General features: G+C 50.2%; 1 protein-coding gene across 3 annotated transcripts in view; it reads left to right on the top strand.

Moving 5' to 3' along the window:
* Positions 1-10,594, top strand: part of ASCC2 (activating signal cointegrator 1 complex subunit 2) — a 42,159-nt gene extending 31,565 nt beyond the window's left edge. For all 3 annotated transcript variants that reach the window (XM_039225780.1, XM_039225774.1, XM_039225785.1), the window contains 5 exons: positions 4,525-4,618; positions 4,707-4,837; positions 5,385-5,487; positions 7,068-7,147; positions 7,615-10,594. In XM_039225780.1, coding sequence (XP_039081711.1) covers positions 4,525-4,618; positions 4,707-4,837; positions 5,385-5,487; positions 7,068-7,147; positions 7,615-7,786 — 580 coding nt within the window. In that variant the 3' untranslated portion in view covers positions 7,787-10,594. The remainder of the gene's footprint in view (positions 1-4,524; positions 4,619-4,706; positions 4,838-5,384; positions 5,488-7,067; positions 7,148-7,614) is intronic.
* Positions 10,595-18,078: the final 7,484 nt, after the last annotated feature.

The raw sequence follows: 18,078 nt of genomic DNA, 5'->3' as shown, positions 1-18,078 counted from the left end.
AATTGTACTAGTTCATGAAATCCAGAAATCCAGGGACCGCTGGACAAGTACAGCCTACCCTCTCCCCCATCACATATATGGAGACAGCAAGGTTCAGAGAGGGGCGAAGGGGGACCTGCCCCATTCTTGCACTAGGAGCCCCAGTGGCAGAATTACAGGCTGCTGCTTCAGTGAGGGCCCCGTGCTGGAAGCTTGACTGGCTGAGGGCTTTGGGGAGCGGGCGCAGGGAGCTGTTAAGCCATCTGGCTGGCTGGACAGGAAGCATTTGTAAACTGCTGAGTCACACACATTGCAACATCCCCAGATCCCAGACTAGAGATGTTATCCTGCCTCCATGGCCACTGTTCCAGGTCTGAATGACCCTCTGCAGCTTCTGCCGTGGAGAAAGAGGCAGATGAGGAGGGCTGTGCCCTGCTCGTAGAGCACTCCGAGCTGCCGGGCGGAAAGACTGGGAGGCAAATGTTTACTGAACTCCTTGTGCTGGGTAGCCCAGGGGCTGGGGATTGCAAAGAGGCAAAGCCTCCATTCATGTGTTCATTATTTACTTATTCATTCAGCAAATATTTATTAAGTGATGTACTAATGCCAGATCCTGTGCTAGACACCAGGGAGACAAGGTGAGCAGGGTACCCGGGCCTCGCTCTCAAACAGCGCAGAGACTGTGGGAAAGATTTAGACCATTAAACAAGTAGAGACGGAGTGGGAGAGGTGCCAGGGTGGGGCATACAAGGGCCTCCATAGCGACACTTGTCCTAATCTGGACAGGGCAGTCAACGGGCACATGAGAAAAATAGCACAAGGTCACACTTGAGTTAAAATGTGTGTATGTGGTTAAATCAAATAGGATGCACTCAGTGGCTCAAGTAATAGAGAAATCTTTCCCTTGCAGGAAAAGTAGTTGCAAGGTGGGTCCATCTAGGCTTGGTTAACCTGTGATATAATCTCATCATCAAGGATACATCTTTTCCATCTCTGGGAGCTAGTTCCTTCAGAACCAATGGGTGGCCACAGCTACTTCATCTATGACCTCCAGAAATGACAGTGCCAAGAGGAAGTCTGGACCAGGTCTTCCTGTATTTCTCTTAGAGACTAGGAGGCCTTTCCTGGAAGTCTCCAGACTCCACTCATATCTCAGTGGGCAGCTGGGTCACAGGGCTGAGGTCCAGAGCTCCAGGAGAAGGGGGAAAGGTGGAAAGACCTGAACCAAATGTGAGGGTATATTAGGAATGGGGGTGAGGTAGGGGATGGCTGTTGGGTAGAGGCCGAGCACATGTGCTGCAGGTATATCATAGGAAAATGAAGGAGGCAGTGTGTATAAGGTGGGGTCCCATAAATCCTTTGGACTGAACAGTGGTACCCTGGAAGATTATGAGTGTTCTCCCTCAAAACAGGCTCTATGGCCAAAAAAGTCTGTATACTTTGCTACTTGGTGAGTCACAGAGCACATTAGCACATTAAAGGCTCTGACAAGTCCTGCAGTAAAAAGAAATAGGATTCGTTTTGTTGAGCCCAGCATTTGCCAAGTTCACTTCTAGTCATTATCCAATTTCATCCCTGGGATGCAGAATCAAGACTTGGCAAGGAGGGGTGCCCAGGTGGCTCAGTCAGTTAAGCGTCTGACTCTGGTTTCGGCTCAAGTCATGGTCTTGTGTTTCGTGAGTTCGAGCACTGACAGTACGGAGCCTGCTTGGGATTCTTTCTCCTACTCTCTCTGCCCCTCCCCTGCTCACTCTCTCTGTCTCTCTCGAAATGAGTAAATAAACTTAAAAAAAAAAAAAAAAAGACTCAGCAAGGGTAAGGAGCTTGCTTATGATCACACAGCTCAAGAAGTACCCAGTAGACTTGAGTCAGTAGACCTGTGTTCTAGCCTGGCTCTGCTGACAGAAGCTGTGTGACCTTGGGAAAGTTGCTCTGCCTCTTGGGTTCGTTTCCTTACCTTGAAAAGGAAGGATTTATTGGCTCTACAGTTCCTTTAGAAGTTCAAAGGTGGGAGTCACCCCGCTAAGGGCCAGTTTGAGTTGGGCCTTGAAGGATAGGCTGGAAGAAGTGAGGAGGGAAGTGGGCTCCCCTCAGCTTCAGGGGAGCCCACATGTCCCCTGGGATCCCTGAGGAAGCACCTGCTCCGAAGAAATCTCTGGAGCGACTGTTGCCTGTGTTTCCAGACTTGACTGAAGTTCAGGCCTCCGATGAATCTTTTCCTGGCTGGATTTGAGCCTCACTTTTCTTTTCCTTCCTGGCTCCAAAGGGGAGGTCATGGGGCCAAAGCTGCACCTCCCTGAATGGGGCTGCCCAGAGCACCAGGCTCCACTGGCCCTGCCTCTGTCCTCTCCCAGGACCCTGGGTGAGTGGAGTTTGCAAGGCTTCTCTGGCCCTGCCAGGGGGCCACATAACCAGAGGCCCATAGTGGGACCTTCCACACAAGAACCGGGAACTGGATGGACCAGGGGCTGTGGGATGTGGCAGAAAGGACAGTGACACCTCTCATTCATCCTTGGACACCTGGCTCAGCACAGGCCCTGGCACCTGGTAGGCCCTCAGGCAATGTATGTGGAATGAGTAGATGTGTTCCTTCCAGTGGCACCAACTGCCCAGACCCCCTTCACTTCCTCTCTGTCTCTTTCCTCTCCAGCCTCCAGCCTGGTGAAAAGAGCCAGGTAGGAGCCAAGGCCACAGGCATAGGCCCCCTTTCCTGGTGTGATACAGACTTTCCCTGTGGGCTAAGAATCTTCTCTGGTCTAGATCAAATGCCCCCCACCTCACAGAGCCTCCATTTCGTCTTCTCCTCCCCCTTACCCCCACCAGCCAGAGCCCCTAAACGAGGAGGGTCCGGGTTCCAGGGCAGGCTTGCGTCCATTCGGTACATTTTGTGTCAGCTGCCATTTGCCTGTGACCCTCACCGGACTGTGAGTTCCATGAGGACAGACCCAGATCTTCCTCTTTTTTCAGTCTGTCCCCAGCTCAGCCTCAGTACCCTCCCTGGCATGTAGTAGGCCCTTTAGTAAAAGCTACTCAAGGCAGCCAAAACCTTACCTGCCCCAGGCTCCCAGGCAGACAGCCTGAGAGACTCAGGCCCTTGTCCCTCCCTGCACCAAAAGCCAGTTAATAGAAGATTTTAACGGAGCTGTGTATGACTTTGTATCTCTTCTTTTTCTTCTTCTTCTTCTTCTTTTTTCCCCCCCTACCTTTGATACATTCCAGAAAACTGATTTCACAGCTAAGCTGGATTTTCTTGCCTGGCATCTCATATTGATTTTCTCCTGCAGGGCTAGAAACTACATTCCACAGGCCCATGTGTCTGACAAGCCAGGTTTTTCTACAGATTTGCGAAGCCACAGTCAAGAGCCCTGAGTCCCCACTGAGGCTGTGCTACAGTTCACTGATCCCAGGCACATCCCTTCTTCCCTCCACGGCACCCGAGGTTCCTCACCTGTGCTATCACAGCGGTTGAACTTTTGGGCTGCTTCTTCCAATGCAATTTGACATGGAAGATTGAACTGTATAAGATAGAAGGTCACCGTGAGGAAGCAGGGGTAGGAGGAAGGGGGCAGGACCCCGCTTGCCCCTCACACCCCAGAAGTCCCCTGTGGCTCCCTTGAACTCAGTAAGAAGGCCACATATGGCCTTTCTCTTTCTTTTTTTGTTCTGTTTTAAGTTTATTTGTTTTTTGAGAGAGAGAATAAGTGGGGGAGAGGCAGTGAGAAAGGGGGACAGAGGATCCCAAGCAGATTCTGTGCTGACAGCAGAGAACCAGATATGTGGCTCGACTCACGAACCGTGAGATCACGACCTGAGCTAAAGTCAGACACTTAAATGACTAAGCCACCCAAGTGCCCCTGGCCTTTCCCTTTCTTAAATTTTTGTTTTCTAAAAGGTTCAAATAATAGCAGGCCCCACCTAGGAGTAACCATTGTCATTTGGTGGGGGACTTAACTAGTCCTCTCTGTGCATTGATGTATGTAAATCATATGTGCTCATAGGAACAGCTAGTTTGGTTTGCTTTCTGTCTTTTATACAAATGGACTCATACCATATACATTTTTCTGCAGCTTGGTTTTTTTCCTCTTGAGTAGGTCTTAGAATTCTCTCTGCATCAGCACAAACAGATGAATGTCATTCTCGATCACTGCCGCCTGGCGTTCTGTAATAAAGATGTGGCGCATTATTTGGCTATTTCACTTGTGATGAACACTAGTTGTTTTCCATTTTTCGTTGTTACAAACAACACTGGGAAGAAAATTCCGATCAGAGCTCTTAATGCTCATGGCCAGTGTTTCCCCCCGGTGGGCGCCTCAAAGAGGAATTTCCTGGCCAAAGGGTGGGCACATTTTACATTGCAACAGCTGTTTTGGAGTGCCTTCCAAAGTGGCTGGACCTGGTCACATGGGCACCCCAGTGGGTGCCCCTGCCAGTGTTTGATACCATTTGTCACAGTTTGTGCCAGCCTGAGCCCTTGGTACTTTGGGCCCTGGCACTTGCAGCCTCCAAAGCCTGATGGTTTTCTGCGCTGTCCCCTCACAACTCTAGGAAGGAGGAGAACACGCGGAGCCTGCTGAATGACAAACGGGACGTGGTGGCACAGCGGCAGCGCTACGAGCAGTACAGCGTGGTGGTGGAGGAGGTAGGTGGCCCCAGGCTGCCGGCCCTTTGCCGGGTGGGGGAAGCCAGCCAGCCCCGGGCCCCTCTGCCCCATGCTGCTGCTGTTGCAGGTGCCGCTGCAGCCAGGTGAGGGCCTGCCCTATCGCGGGGACGACTATGAGGATGAGTATGATGACACGTATGATGGCAATCAGGTGGGCGCCAACGATGCCGACTCAGATGATGAGCTCATCAGCCGCAGGTGAGGCTGCAGGGTGGACAGAGGGCAGAATTCCAGGGGCACAGCGACAGTCCCAGAGCCTCTTGTGTATACAGCTGGGGAGACCAAGGCCCTGATCACGTGAGCAAGTCAGTGGTAGAGCCAGGGCCCAAACCGAGGTCTCTTGACTCCCGGTCCAGTGCTCCCTCCACCCCAGGCCACCCCCTTGGCCAGTTGGTCCAACCCATCCCGAGTGGGACAGCATTGATTTGGTTTCAGGCTGTCATTTTACATTGTTCTCTTTAACTGCAGAAAATTCTCCCCAGTGGAACCTTACAGAGATTTCCCAGTGCAGAGAAAAGTAGAGCTGCCCCACTCTGGCTAAGCCCCCATATCAGACTCTGGTACCCCTAGAGGGTCCGGGGGCTAGAGCAGAGCTGGCTTGAAAGGCACTTTGTTTTTTTTCCAGCTGCCTGAGCCCTTCCCCATCCTGACAGCTCCCTCTCACCCAGCCTGATTCCCTCCTCCCTGAAGCTCCCTCTCCAGGTTTAATCTAATCTTTGATCTCACTTTCTCTCTAAACCCTCAGGCCCTTCACCATCCCTCAGGTGCTAAGAACCAAAGTGCCCGGGGAAGGGCAGGAAGAGGACGAGGAAGAGGAGGAGGAGGAGGCTGAGGCTGAGGCTCCCAAGGTACCTCGTAGGCAGGTGGCAGATGAAGGGGAGGGTGCAGTTCTGAAGGGCAAATTGGGAGCACGGGCCCCTGCTTGCCTGCATCTGGCTTTGAGGCAGCCCCATCGTCACTGCTCAGAAGAGGGGTTCCTTCAAGCCCGAGATGCCTGCGTGGAGAGTTGCTCGCTTAGAACTCACCTCCATACCCAGTGGGGGCTCAGGGGATGGATTAGGGGCCACTGGATTCATGAGGCCCAGGAGCCTGGGGACCGAGAGAGAGAGCCAGGCAGTACTTGGCCACCATGCTCAGGATGGCAGTTCTTAAATTCACAGAGATGTTAAAGCCCCAGGGCCCTTGGTGGTCATTTGGGCTGGTGAGTTTGAAATTCTATTTTTTAGCAGCTGAACTTTTTCTTCAAATGAAATCTTAACTAGAACCTCAACATATAAAACAGTTAAGGGTGGATTGCTCAGCTTGAACCCTAGTGGCACCCTGGGACCCCCTGCATCCCCTCGTGCCCTCCCATCAGGGTGACAAATTCAGATGTGTCCAGGCCAGGTTACCAGCGTAAATGAGTAGTAGGGCCTGATGGAGACTGACTAGTGGAGCAGAAGCACACATACACCCTGCCCGAGGGGCTCCTCAGCATACATGTAGGCCCAGAGCTTCCAGGGCTTTCCCTTCCCAGGCAGGAGGTCAGCCTAGATTTCTATGTATAATCTTCCAGTTGTCAAATGTTATCAGTTGTACTTCTCTGTGTGTGTGTGTGTGTGTGTGTGTGTGTGTGTGTGTGTGTGTGTGTGTTTTAACAGTACAGGCCAGCAAAAGCTATCTATGGTTCTTAGGTCACAGTTTTTCCTGCTGCTAGTTCAGGCTCCTTTTTTGTTGGCCAAAACAAACAAAAACAAAAAAAAACAAAAAAACAAAAGCACAGTCGAGAGTGGGTTCTTCCTCAGGGCACCTGGGTGGCTTTGCCAGTTAAGCATCCGACCCTTGATCTCGGCTCAGGTCATGATCTCACGGTTTTTGAGTTCAAGACCCACATCAGGCTCTGTATTAATGGTGCAGAGTCTGCTTAGGATTCTTCTCTCCCACTACCTTTTCTCTCTCTCTCTCTCTCTCTCTCTGCCTCTCCTCCTCCAGTAAATAAATAAAACCTTAAAATTAAAAAAAAAAAGAGTGGGCACTCCCATAGCATGTTGGTAGTGGTGTTAGAGTGAGGACAAGTCAGCTCCCAGGGGCAGCTTTCAAGGCTCTATGTGGTCTCTCATGGTGGCCATCCTGGCCAGACCCCCGGTTGTTATCCATGCTCCAACTATGGTCCACCTATCCCATCATGCCTGTGTGGGAAAGCCTCAGTCCCTTTAGCTGCCTCCCCATCACAAAAGAGGTGGGAGGGACAGAGGAGAGAGACTTGGAATGGAAAACCTTGGACCAAGCAAGGGTGTCTCCTTCTAGGACATCACCCTGCCACAGCCTGGCTTTCCCCCACTCCTGGCATGGAGGTATCAACAAGATTCAGTCAGGCGCCGCCTTGCCACAGCCTTGGGGGATAGACAGGCTCGTGACTCTAGATTTTTTTCTCCCTTCCCCTCTACAGCCTGACCATTTCGTGCAGGACCCAGCACTGCTGCGGGAGAAAGCAGAAGCTAGGCGCATGGCATTCCTCGCCAGGAAGGGGTAAGCATTTTAAAAAGCTGTTTCTGGTGAGAGGGAGCTATCCAGGGAGGGCTCAGCCAACCACCTAGGAAGCCCACACATAAACCCTGAGTGCTTTACATGTATTAATTTAATCCTCACAACAGGCATATGAAGTAGCCACTATTTCATTATCCTCATTTTACAGAGGAAGAAACAGGCCCTCCCCATCCCTAAGCCTTCCTCTCCTTATTGTGGGCTGTGGTCAGCCCACAGCGGGTACCTTCCCTCAGCTTCACCAGGAACCCATCCAGAGGCAAGGCTCAGAGAAGAGAATTCACTAGACACAGGACCGGCCAAAACCCCCATAGCCCTGCCCATGCTGGGCTCCATTTCTTCTCCCACTGGAAGCTGGGACATGGGTTTCCTGGCCCAAGCTGTGTGTCCTCTCCCAGGGACCTCCGAGAAAGGCTCCTCCCATCTCCTGCGGTGGGTCATTCCTCCCTCAGGTACCGGCATGACAGCTCGACGGCAGTGGCCGGCAGCCCCCGAGGCCACGGGCAGAGCCGTGAGACAACCCAGGAACGCAGGAAGAAGGAAGCCAACAAGGCAACACGAGCCAACCACAACCGGAGAACCATGGCTGACCGCAAAAGAAGCAAAGGCATGATTCCATCCTGAGGCCGCCATGGCAGAGCCAGCTGGGGGGCAATGGCACCAGACCTGCTGGGCTGAGTAACTGAAGCCTCGGGTCTCACTAATTGGCCTCCTGCCAGGGCCCCAAGTTCAACTCCACCCCTCAACAGCCTCAGCTTTGCAGCCCCTGAGAAGGCCGCCTCGTCGTCCACCAGCCAGCCGTGAGCGCCTTCTTGCAGAACACACAGTGCCTTATCCCACAGTGGAAGAACCCCTGGGGCCAGCGAGCAGGCAAAACGGATGGGGACAGAGCCCCAAGGCAAGCCCCACAAACCTCGTACAGCAAGACACCACTTCTCTTTTACCCTGGATGGCAGGAAACCTGTAAATTTTAAAAACCAAAACAAAAAAGGCCTGCAAATAAAGTTTTTGACCCTTTCAAGCAATGATCCATGATGTGCCCATGGCCCACTCCCCCTGTATCCCATTCTTCAGTGACAGCCACCATCAGGAGAGCAAGAGAGCCGGACGATCACCCGCTCTTCTCATCAGCCTTTTGTGCTTGCATCTCGTTGTAACCCCTCCTGATGTTGCCAGGCTTTGCCTTGGGGTACTGAGCACATCACTCCTTTCTCTGAGTACCTAGTCCCTGCTCGTGGAAGGAAGAGATAAGGGTGTGAGGTCCTGCAGTCCTTTCCATGCTCTTGTTCAGTCCCTGAGACCTCCTCCCAGGGAGGTAGGTACTATTTCCAGCCCCGTGGTATAGGTGAGGAAGGTGAGGCACTGAAAGCTAAAGGTGCCAGCCCAGGCAACAGCTAGGAAGTAGAACAGGGACCCTTAGTCTGACCGCTGGCCTTTCTAGGGTCCTAGACCCCCATAGGTGTTGTCATCACCATCCCATAGCTGACTCAAGGACACCTGTCCAGTAACAGCCAAAACTGGAGCTCGGTGTGTCCTGGTTGTGTGTGCACCCCATCAAATCCTCCAAAATCAAGGGGTCAGAGACCAGGAGACACAAGTGGGGATGTCACTGCCAAGCCCTGTTGAAGGACTTGGGCCTAGTTCCTCAAAACCTCCTCCCAGGGCAGGGGAGTGGTGGGCAGTGGTTCATAGTGTGGCGGCAGCTGGCAGGCATCCTGATTCCTCACCCCACCTCACCCCTGAACACTTCTGATCAACAGAGGATCAGCCGTGGGGTATTTGCTGGCCCAATCCTACCCAGCCTAGCCTGGCGTCCATCTGGGGAAGTTAGGGCCCCTGCCCAGCTGGACCTGGACAAATCACCCTAGATGCTTGTGCAATTTATTTGCACGTGGTTAGGATGAGTGTCTGGAGCAGCCAGGCAGACAGGCACTTGACGAATTGGTTTTGTTAGGTCAGCCGCACAAGTGAAAATCAATAGCAATTCCTCTGAGCCGCGCCAGTTCTCCTGGTGCATTTGACATGCAGAGCGGAGATGGGAGTGGTGTCTTCCCCTCCAGCTACTGAATTAGGTGAGATCAGGCTGGGAGGTCAGCCATTCTGACAGGTAGCAGGAAGACTGTTTCCTCCCAGAGGCATTTGCCGGGGACCATGGAGGCGAGGGTGATTTCTTTTCTCTCTCCCTGAGCTCCTCAGACCCAGTTCTTGGACTTGAAGCAAAGTGAGGTGAGTGAGGGGAGCTCTGGGCTTTTCCTACCATGTTACTGTTCACACAGCCCCTCTCATTTTGCCCTTCATTTTGTCATACGTACCTCCTAACCACTTGGAGTGGTGTTCAAACCTCCTACTGGCATCCTGGTTTAAAGGATTTGAGAAGACAGGCAATTTTTCAAATTTCCCAGAATGTACTCCTAGGTCAAACTTGATCTCCCTTGAAGAACTATGTTCTTTCTCATTTCAGATCTTGAGGGCACCCTTTCAGGGGTGCTTTGCAAACACCTCACTCAGGGGTCATTCAGAACGGTGCTGGTCAGCACATCCCTTCACCTCTCAGGGCCTCGGTTTTCCCATCTGCAAAGTGGGTATGTTGGGCCAAGTGAATGGTTTCCGCTTGGTGCCAGTTAAATCCTCTGAAGAGGCCCCAAGGTTTAAGACGAGCAATGGCAGAGTGTTACAAATGAGTGGGGTGAGAGCCCTGAACCCTGCTCACTTGATCAATGGGCCCCATCACCCCACCACCCCTAAGCAGGAATTTCTAAGTGCCTTCTCTACACCCTGTTAGAGAACATGACTATCACAGGCATTTCCTAGGAAGCTTTTACAACCTAGTGCCTCCCGGAGGACTTAGGACTTTGAGTGTCTTTGTTTCTAGCTCATGAGTGGCAATGATGGCAGACATGTTTGAGCTGTGCTTCTGTGCCTCTGTGAGATAGGTAGGGCAGAGCCTGTCATTGATAAAAAAGGGACCTGGGAGCCCAGGAAGGGCAACGAACTTGTCCACAGCCCATGGCAAGTTAGCAGCAGGGCCTGGATACAGATCCTTTTTGAGCTCCAGGTGCAGTCTGGAAAGGTACGTGATTGGCAAGAACCTGCCTGTCCCTGTCACACTGGGAGCTTGGGTTAAACGATACAGGGAGGGAAACGAACAACACAAGAGTAAACCCACCAAAAATGCAGGGGGTGGTTGTGGAGCCCCCTTCTTTAAAATGATGTCATTGAACACTTAGTAGCAATGTAAAAAGCTAAATATTGATGAGTAAGTTGTTTTTTTTAAGAGAATAAATTGGATGGTAATGCATCATGATTGTGAAAATGTTTTTTAAATATTTGCCTGCAGACCGAGTCTGGAAAGGAATGTGCATAAACGAAAATGATGGTAAGACCATGACATTTGTAATGAGAATAAAAGCACTTACTGAGCACTTACCATGACCAGAGTATCTGCTGGGCTCTTTCCTTGCGTTATCTTGTTTGATTCTTACAAGGTAGGTACAGATGAGAAAACCAAGGTCAGAGAGGGTAGGTGACTGGCCTAACGCCCCACATTTGGCAGGTGACCAAAGTGGGATTCAGTCCCTGGATTGTCTCCTAAAGCCCATGCTCTTTACCCCGAAACCACATGCCATTCCTTTCTTGCCCCCACATCTTTATCCTTGTTACTACTGTTGTTACAAAGAAAGAAGAAAATACAAGTCAGGTAGCTGCAGAACAGGAGGGTGGGAGGGCAGACCAGGTTGATGGGACTCTACTTGCATGTATGTGCACCACTGGCTACTGTCAGATCACAGGTGTCCTGCTGCATTTTTTCTCACGTTTAGTTTTCACATCCGTGCGTCCTTTCCTCTGTCCAGGCTGCCATCGAGTCCACTGAATGATTCTTCATTTTTTATGTCCAGTCCCTCTCCGTGGGAAGCAGAGAAAAGGCTGAGGGTAGAGCTCTCTCAGCTAAGAGGGGAGCAGCAGAGCCCAAGGGGCACTGAGGGCAGGGAGGGGCCAAGAGGCCAGGGTCAAAGGGTGCAAGATGAGTATGGAAGAAGGATGGGAGAGACAGAGGGAGTCCCAGAATTAGGACCAGAGGCCAGGCCATGGCCAGGACATTTGCCCACAAACTCCCAGTATTTACTGCCTGCCCTCAGGGCTTGAGTCAGCCTGGTTGGAAGGACCAGGGGAGGAGAGGACAAATGAATCCACTCAGCACATGTCGACCAACATCTACTAGGTGCCAGGCTCTGTGTCAGGTGTGCGTGAGAAAGACTGGGCCCCTCCCCTATGGAGTTCACAGTCCAAGGCGGGATCTGGATGTGAAGACATTTTGGGAAAGCGATTTAGTCACAGTTGTACTGAGCCCTAAAAAATGAGTGATTGAAGAATATACCACACAGAGGGGCACCTGGGTGGCTCAGTCGGTTAAGCATCCCACTTCAGCTCAGGTCATGATCTCACAGCTCGTGAGTTCCAGCCCTGCATCGGGCTCTGTGCTGACAGCTCAGGGCCTGGAGCCTGCTTCAGATTCTGTCTCCCTCTTCCTCTGCCCCTCCCCCACTCACATTCCGTCTGTCTCTCTCAAAATAGATAAATAAACAAAAAAGAATATACCACACAGCTCTCTCCCAATTATTTTTTCTGTTCACTTTTTTTTTTTTAACTGTAGCTTTTGTCTAAGTTTTCCCAGCATCATAGATAAGAGTTTCAGTTTGGAGACTTACTAAAGTAAAACTTGAATGAAAAACAAAACAAATAAATGAAGAAAAGAGCAGGCAAGGAGAATAGAAAGAAGACAAGAGCAAAGAGACTTTCCAAAAGCAAAGGATAGTGGTCACAGTGTCAGGCAGCAGCTGGGAGGTCAAGAAGGCTGTCAGTGGGGCTCCCTGGGCCACTGCCCCAGCTTGGCCAGGAAGTGATGGGGAGGCAGTCAGTAGAAAGAATGGAAGGGGAGGAAAAGGAGGCAGGAGAGTGGGCCCCTCTTCTAAGAAACTTGGTGCAGAGAGGAGGAAGAGGGAGCTCAGAAGTGAGGAGGGAGCGTCAGAACCCAGACCATGTTGACAGGATGTGCCAGAGCTCTAGGGGACCCACTTGGGGGAAGGCTAGTCCCCAGTAGGAGCTCCCCAGATCAGCCTGGTGTCAGGTCCTAGCTAGATCCCTGGGTGCTGGGGCAGGAGGAAGGGGCCTATGGCCAGAGGCTGCTGTTGCCAACCTGTAGCCTAAGCAAGGTAAACAATGCAGTCTAAAGTTACTATCTCCAGTCCAATGTGTGTGTATGGGGCAGGGGGGGCGGGGGGGGGTGTCTTAAAATGAGAATCAAATTCAAACCACATCACACTGAAAATTTTCTCCCAACAATCAATAATCATCAAGAGAATTTTACACAGCTGGCAGACCTGGGAGAGCCTTAAAGGGCATTTTGTCCAGAATTTCTCAACCTATTTAAACTCCCAACAATCTCAGGCCCTGGGATTTCAGTTACCCACTCCCCCACCCCTGGGAGTGAGGAGGTTTGCTCTGCTTAAGAATTCACTGAGCTTCCATGATGCTCTCCCAGCCATGGAGGTTATATCAAGCTTTGCTCTCTGTGGTCTGAATTACAAAAATAACAGGCGCTTAATTCTAGTTTCCCAACTATGAAATTATGACATTGAATATGGTTTTTCTGGCTGTGTGAGCCCACCCTTGACACTCCGACTGGTCCCTTAAGTGCTCTGCCATCCCAAGGGGGTAATTATGGTTTTCTCCTTCTTAAAGTGGTTTTCACAGAAGAGGCTGGCCGAAAGGGGACACCCAGTGGGATGGAGGCCAGCCATTCCCATCCATTTCGGAATTTTATTTGCAGAGCTTACACACAGGCTGTCACCCTGTCTCCCATCTTGTGGTCTGATCTGCTTATTCTGCGTTCTTTCCTATGTACATTCACAAGCCTCACAAGCCCATCCTTTTTATTGTTATTTTGTTCGGTGACCTGGGGTGGTGAAAAGAGCACTGGACTAAGGGTCAGGAGGCTGGGGTCTAGGCCCTAAATTTCAGCAAGCTGTGTGACCTTGGGTCATTTACTTGGCCTCTCTGGGCCTCAATTTCTTCTGACATGAAATGGGAATGATCATTTACCTTCTCTTGCCTTATGGTCATGGGTAATTGTGATAGTCAGATGGAGGGAAGGTGCACTCTGAAATTGGTGAATCTTACTCAAATAGAAGAGAAGAAAATTGCCTGTCTACCTTGCATTTGGGGCAGTTTCCACTTCTCTCTTTTAATCACCCTGCCAGAAACTTCTTTGCACAAATCACCTATTTCCAGTGGACACATTTCCAAGAATAGAATGCTGGGGTCCCAGAGCCAGGAAAAGATTTAGAGCTGCCTCTGTCTGGATTTTTGCTGACCATTCCTACTAGAAAGACAGAATCAGGGAACAGCTTGAACTCCAAAGCTTTTGGCTCCACGAGCAAGTTCTGTCATGAAACAGCCTCCCCGCAAGGCCCCTGCCTCTAGAGAAGCCTGGCATGGTCACACTGGGACCGCTTGGGATGGGAGGCTGTTTAGAAGGTGAGATTGTTATTCCTTTCCTCTGAGAGGCCTATCAGGTGCCACACGACAGATCCAATGGGCAGAGCGCAGGCCCCAGCTCCCGGTGACCTCTGTCACAGGAGAGGGGCGACAGATGAGGACCTGCTACAGGGATGTGTTCAGCCTGTCACAGCTGGAAAATCAGACTCCCCAGCTCGGGACAGGTCTACACAGAAAGGCATTGGTTCTTCCCCCAGAGTATTACCTCCAAGTAACATGCAATGGCACGCCAGAACTTTTTCTTGGGTAATAGGGTCCTCTGAATGGCCAGTGGTCTATTAGGCTTTTGCCATTTAGAGCAGGGCCTGGGCTCCAGGGTCAGAACCAAGCCGGCCTCGGCCACTCCCTGGCCCTGTGTCTCTGAGCAAGGTGGCTTCGTTTCTCTGAGCCACAGTTGTTTCTAAATTGAGATGCTGGTGGGATAAGGTGTGCAGTACTGGCCCGCTGTGAGACAGGCTAGTGAACTGGCAGGGCCCTGTTCACAGGGACCCCAGAGAAGGGTGGCAGGGGCCTCCCACCAGTGTCCCAGCTGGCTTTCTGTGCACTCCACCTCTCACCTTCTCAGCACGGCTGCCCCGATTCCTCTAGGGCGGTCCTCCCAGAAGCCTCTGGTCTCAGGATGAACTGGACACACAGGAGCTGGCAAGAGAAGAAGGGCACCATCCAGCCTGATAAGCATGTGATAGGTGCCCTGGGAGCAAGAGGGAGGTACCCTGCTTAGCTTTGTGGGACAGGAAATTACCTCACTGAATCTTTGAACCAAAACCATGTAATAGGTGTAATTGTAAGTCTCGTTTAGAGATTTGGCCACTTATTCATGGCTGAGCAGTGGCTGAGTCAAGATTCAGACTGAGGCTTGCCAGCCTCCAAAGTCCATATTTTCAGCCTCTTGGCTTTCCTGCTCCCTGTAGCTGACACTTAATCCCTGCGTGGTTGGCTCAGCATGGAAAAGAGGACCTATCACCTCCTTTGTTCTAAATACCATACATCTATTAATACAACCTATAATCAACTCATTCCATTGACGGAGGAGCAGGGAGAAGGAGATGAGAGTAGGAAGTTGGGCAGGACATATTTTCCAAATCTCCACTTTGCAGTAGTCTCCCCTGTCTGCTAATGGAAGGAAGGGATGCCCCTTAGAGGGTCCAGTTTGAAAGAGGTGTTTCATAAAGAAAGATTAGTGAGCTGCAGACACAAGGCATCACACAAAACTGCAGCCCCAGGGCAGGAAGTGGCCTCTCTGTTGATAGCCCTTACAGGAGGGAGACAGAAATGTGCTCAGACATCTGGAAGGGAGGAAGATAGATAGAGGCAGACAGGAGTCTGTTACGTGGTTAAAGGTGTGGGGAAGAGATAAGGATTACTGGAGGAATGCACAAGTCTGCTGGAGTTTAAAACAGTGTTAGTTAGAGACACGGAAAACGAGATTATCCCAGCCACACACAGGGGAGCACAAGAAAGTGATCGGGCGTTAGGGGGATAGAAAGGATGTCAGGATCCCAGTTTCAAAACAGCTGGGACAAGGGGTAGGGCACTTGGATGATTCAGCTGTACAGTCATGGCCGAAGTTCTCAGCCTGCATTTTGTGGATTGAATACGCTAATTAGGCACTGGTCCTGAAGACTGTGCAGGGAGCCCCCTTTTATTTACTCACTGTAGCAACATAACAAAACCACCCCTAATCGGCATGTGCTGAGGACATTACAAGCATTATCTCACATATCTTCCCAAACACCCTGTGAGGTTTTGCCATCACGGTCCCATTTTCCACATGAGGAGAGCAAGGCTCACACAGAGGAAGCAACCTGCCTGACAGGGTCACTTGACTGGAAAGTAGCAGAGCTAGAATTCAAACACAGGCATGTGCTATTTCGGTAATCCATGCCTAGGCAGAAGACAGGACAGCAAAGGGACCCATAGCAAGGACCGTATTTGGAAGGTTTGTAAAGTGAGATTTGAGGTAGCTTGGATCTTAAATGTCAGGCCAAGGAATTTGAACTTGGTCTTACCTATAGTGAGGAGCCATCAAAGGTGTTTGAGCAGGGGAGTTGATCTGGCAGCCTCATAAGGGTGCAATGGAGAAGAAGTGTCCAGAGCAGCTGAGGAAGGTTCTGTGCAGGAGTTATGAAGGGAGGATGGGCCAGGAGAAGCAGATAGATAGCACCCCTGTATTCACAGACTGTCGGCCAAGTGGCTCCCAGCTGACACTTTCTCTGCATTCCATCATTGCCTTGTCCTTGATGCCTGCTGGAGTCTGCCCTTGGCATTCAGTCTGTGTATAAATCCAAGCATATCAGGCCAAGGCCCCAGTGAAGAGAGAGAAATGATTTTTACACCGTGTGGAGCTATGGCTATGAGCATAGCCTCGGGAGTCAACTGTGCTGTATTTGAACCTCTGCTCTACTCTCACTAGCTGTGTTACCCTAGACAAAATACTTAACCCTTCTGAACCTCATTTTCCACTTATAAAATGGCGTGGAGAGCAGCGCCCACCTGCAACTGAGAATCTAGTGACCTAGGGTACGTTCGTGGCACCAGGCCGAGGCCTGGCCCTGGGTGAGTGCCTAGAGAAGGCAGCTATTTTTGCGTGTGGGTGTGTGATCCTCTACGTGTGCTGGTGTCTGCCCCTGTGCAGTGTTCGTCCTTTGCTCGTACGAAGGCAACTGCCATCACCGTCACTTTGCCTGAGGAATTTGTATTCCCTCCAACTATGCGCATTGCTCAGACATTTGAAATTCATTGATTTCTGTCCTTTCCTCGCAAGGCTTCAAATTCATTTGTAGGACAGTCCTTGTTCCTTGTTATTGGAAGGGCTGGCTGAGTTATGGGATGGAATCTATTACTTTTTAATCACTTATATTGCTTCTCCCCCCACCCCCCCTTATTACAAAAACAGTAACATGCTTCTCAGTGTGGTTCACATAAGTAAGCAAAGAGAAAGAACGTTTCACCATCCGGAAAGAATTGCTGTTAAGATTTTAGCTCGTATCCTTCCGACATTATTTTGGAAAAAGGAATTTTTCTCCAAAAATGGAATCATACTACACGTTACTGCCACCATTTTTTCAGTTAGTTAGACATTGTGAACATGTTTCCATTGCTAGTCTTTGTCCTTTTTAAGGGGTTAATGCTATTCTATCAGACTATACTTTAGTCAACCCAGTAGCTGTGCATTTTGGTTGTTTCTGATTATTTGCTATTAAACTACAGTGAACAACCTCGTGGCTAAATATTTGTCCACATCCATGATTATTTTCTCAGGGTAAGTTCTTAGAATTGCTGAGTCAAGGTTTTTTACTGTCACATTGGCCTTCCTACTAACAGGATTTGAGAAAAATCACTTCCTATATCTTTGCTCAGGCTGGGTATTATAATTTTTAAAAATCTTCACAAGTTTATTTTTTTATTTTTTATTTTTTGAGAGGGCACAAGAGAGAGAGCTGCAGAGAGAAATAGAGAGACAGAGAGAGAGAGAGGATCCCATAAGGTGCAGAGAGAGAGACAGAGAGAGAAGTGGGGCTCACCCAGGGCTTGTGTTTTTACCCAAAGCAGGGCTCGTGTTCACCGATGCAGGTCATGAGCTCACCTGACGTGGGACTCGAACTCACGAACTGTGAGCTCATGACCTGAGCTGTAGTCAGATGCTTAACAACGGAGCCACCCAGGTGCCCAAAATCTTCACAAGTTTGCATGTCTAACTATTTTTACTTTGCAGATCCATTCTTGCAGAGTCTCAAGGAGTAGATGTAGGTATAAAATGGGCCTGATAAGCAGGGGGGCAAAATGGGTGAAGGGGAGTGGGAGATAAAGGCTTCCAGTTATGGAAAGAGTAAGTCATGGGAATAAAAGGCACAGTGTAGGAAATATAGTCAATGATACTGTAATAGCTGATGACAGATGGTAGCTACACTTGTGGTGAGTATAGTATAATGTATAAACTTATCAAATCACTATGCTGTACACCTAAAACTAATGTAACACTGTGTGTCAGCTACACTCAAATAAAAAATTAATTTAAAAAATTAAAAGGGGGTGCCTAGGTGGCTGTCAGTTGAGCGTCCAACTCTTGATTTCAGCTCAGGTCATGATCCCAGAATTGTGGGATCTAATCCTGCTTTGGGCTCTGCGCGGACCATGGAGCTTGCTTGAGACTTTCTCTCTCTCTCTCTCCCTCCCTCCCCCTTGTCCCCCCTTTCCCATACTCTTCTCTCTCAAATTAAAAAATAATAATAATAAAAACAAAGAACATTAAAAAAATAATTCAATGGACCTGAGCAGTAAACCTCTTGCACACTAAGCCCAGAGTTGGCTTCCTGAGGAACTTAGCCTATGATAGGCAGCATCCTTGTGTCTACCGGGGG

The sequence above is a fragment of the Hyaena hyaena genome, unplaced genomic scaffold (genome assembly GCF_003009895.1).
Source record: "Hyaena hyaena isolate Hyena2069 unplaced genomic scaffold, ASM300989v1 scaffold_19, whole genome shotgun sequence".
NCBI lineage: Eukaryota > Metazoa > Chordata > Mammalia > Carnivora > Hyaenidae > Hyaena > Hyaena hyaena.
The sequence above is the reverse complement of the archived record's forward strand: the minus strand, read 5'-3'. Positions and strand labels throughout refer to the sequence as shown.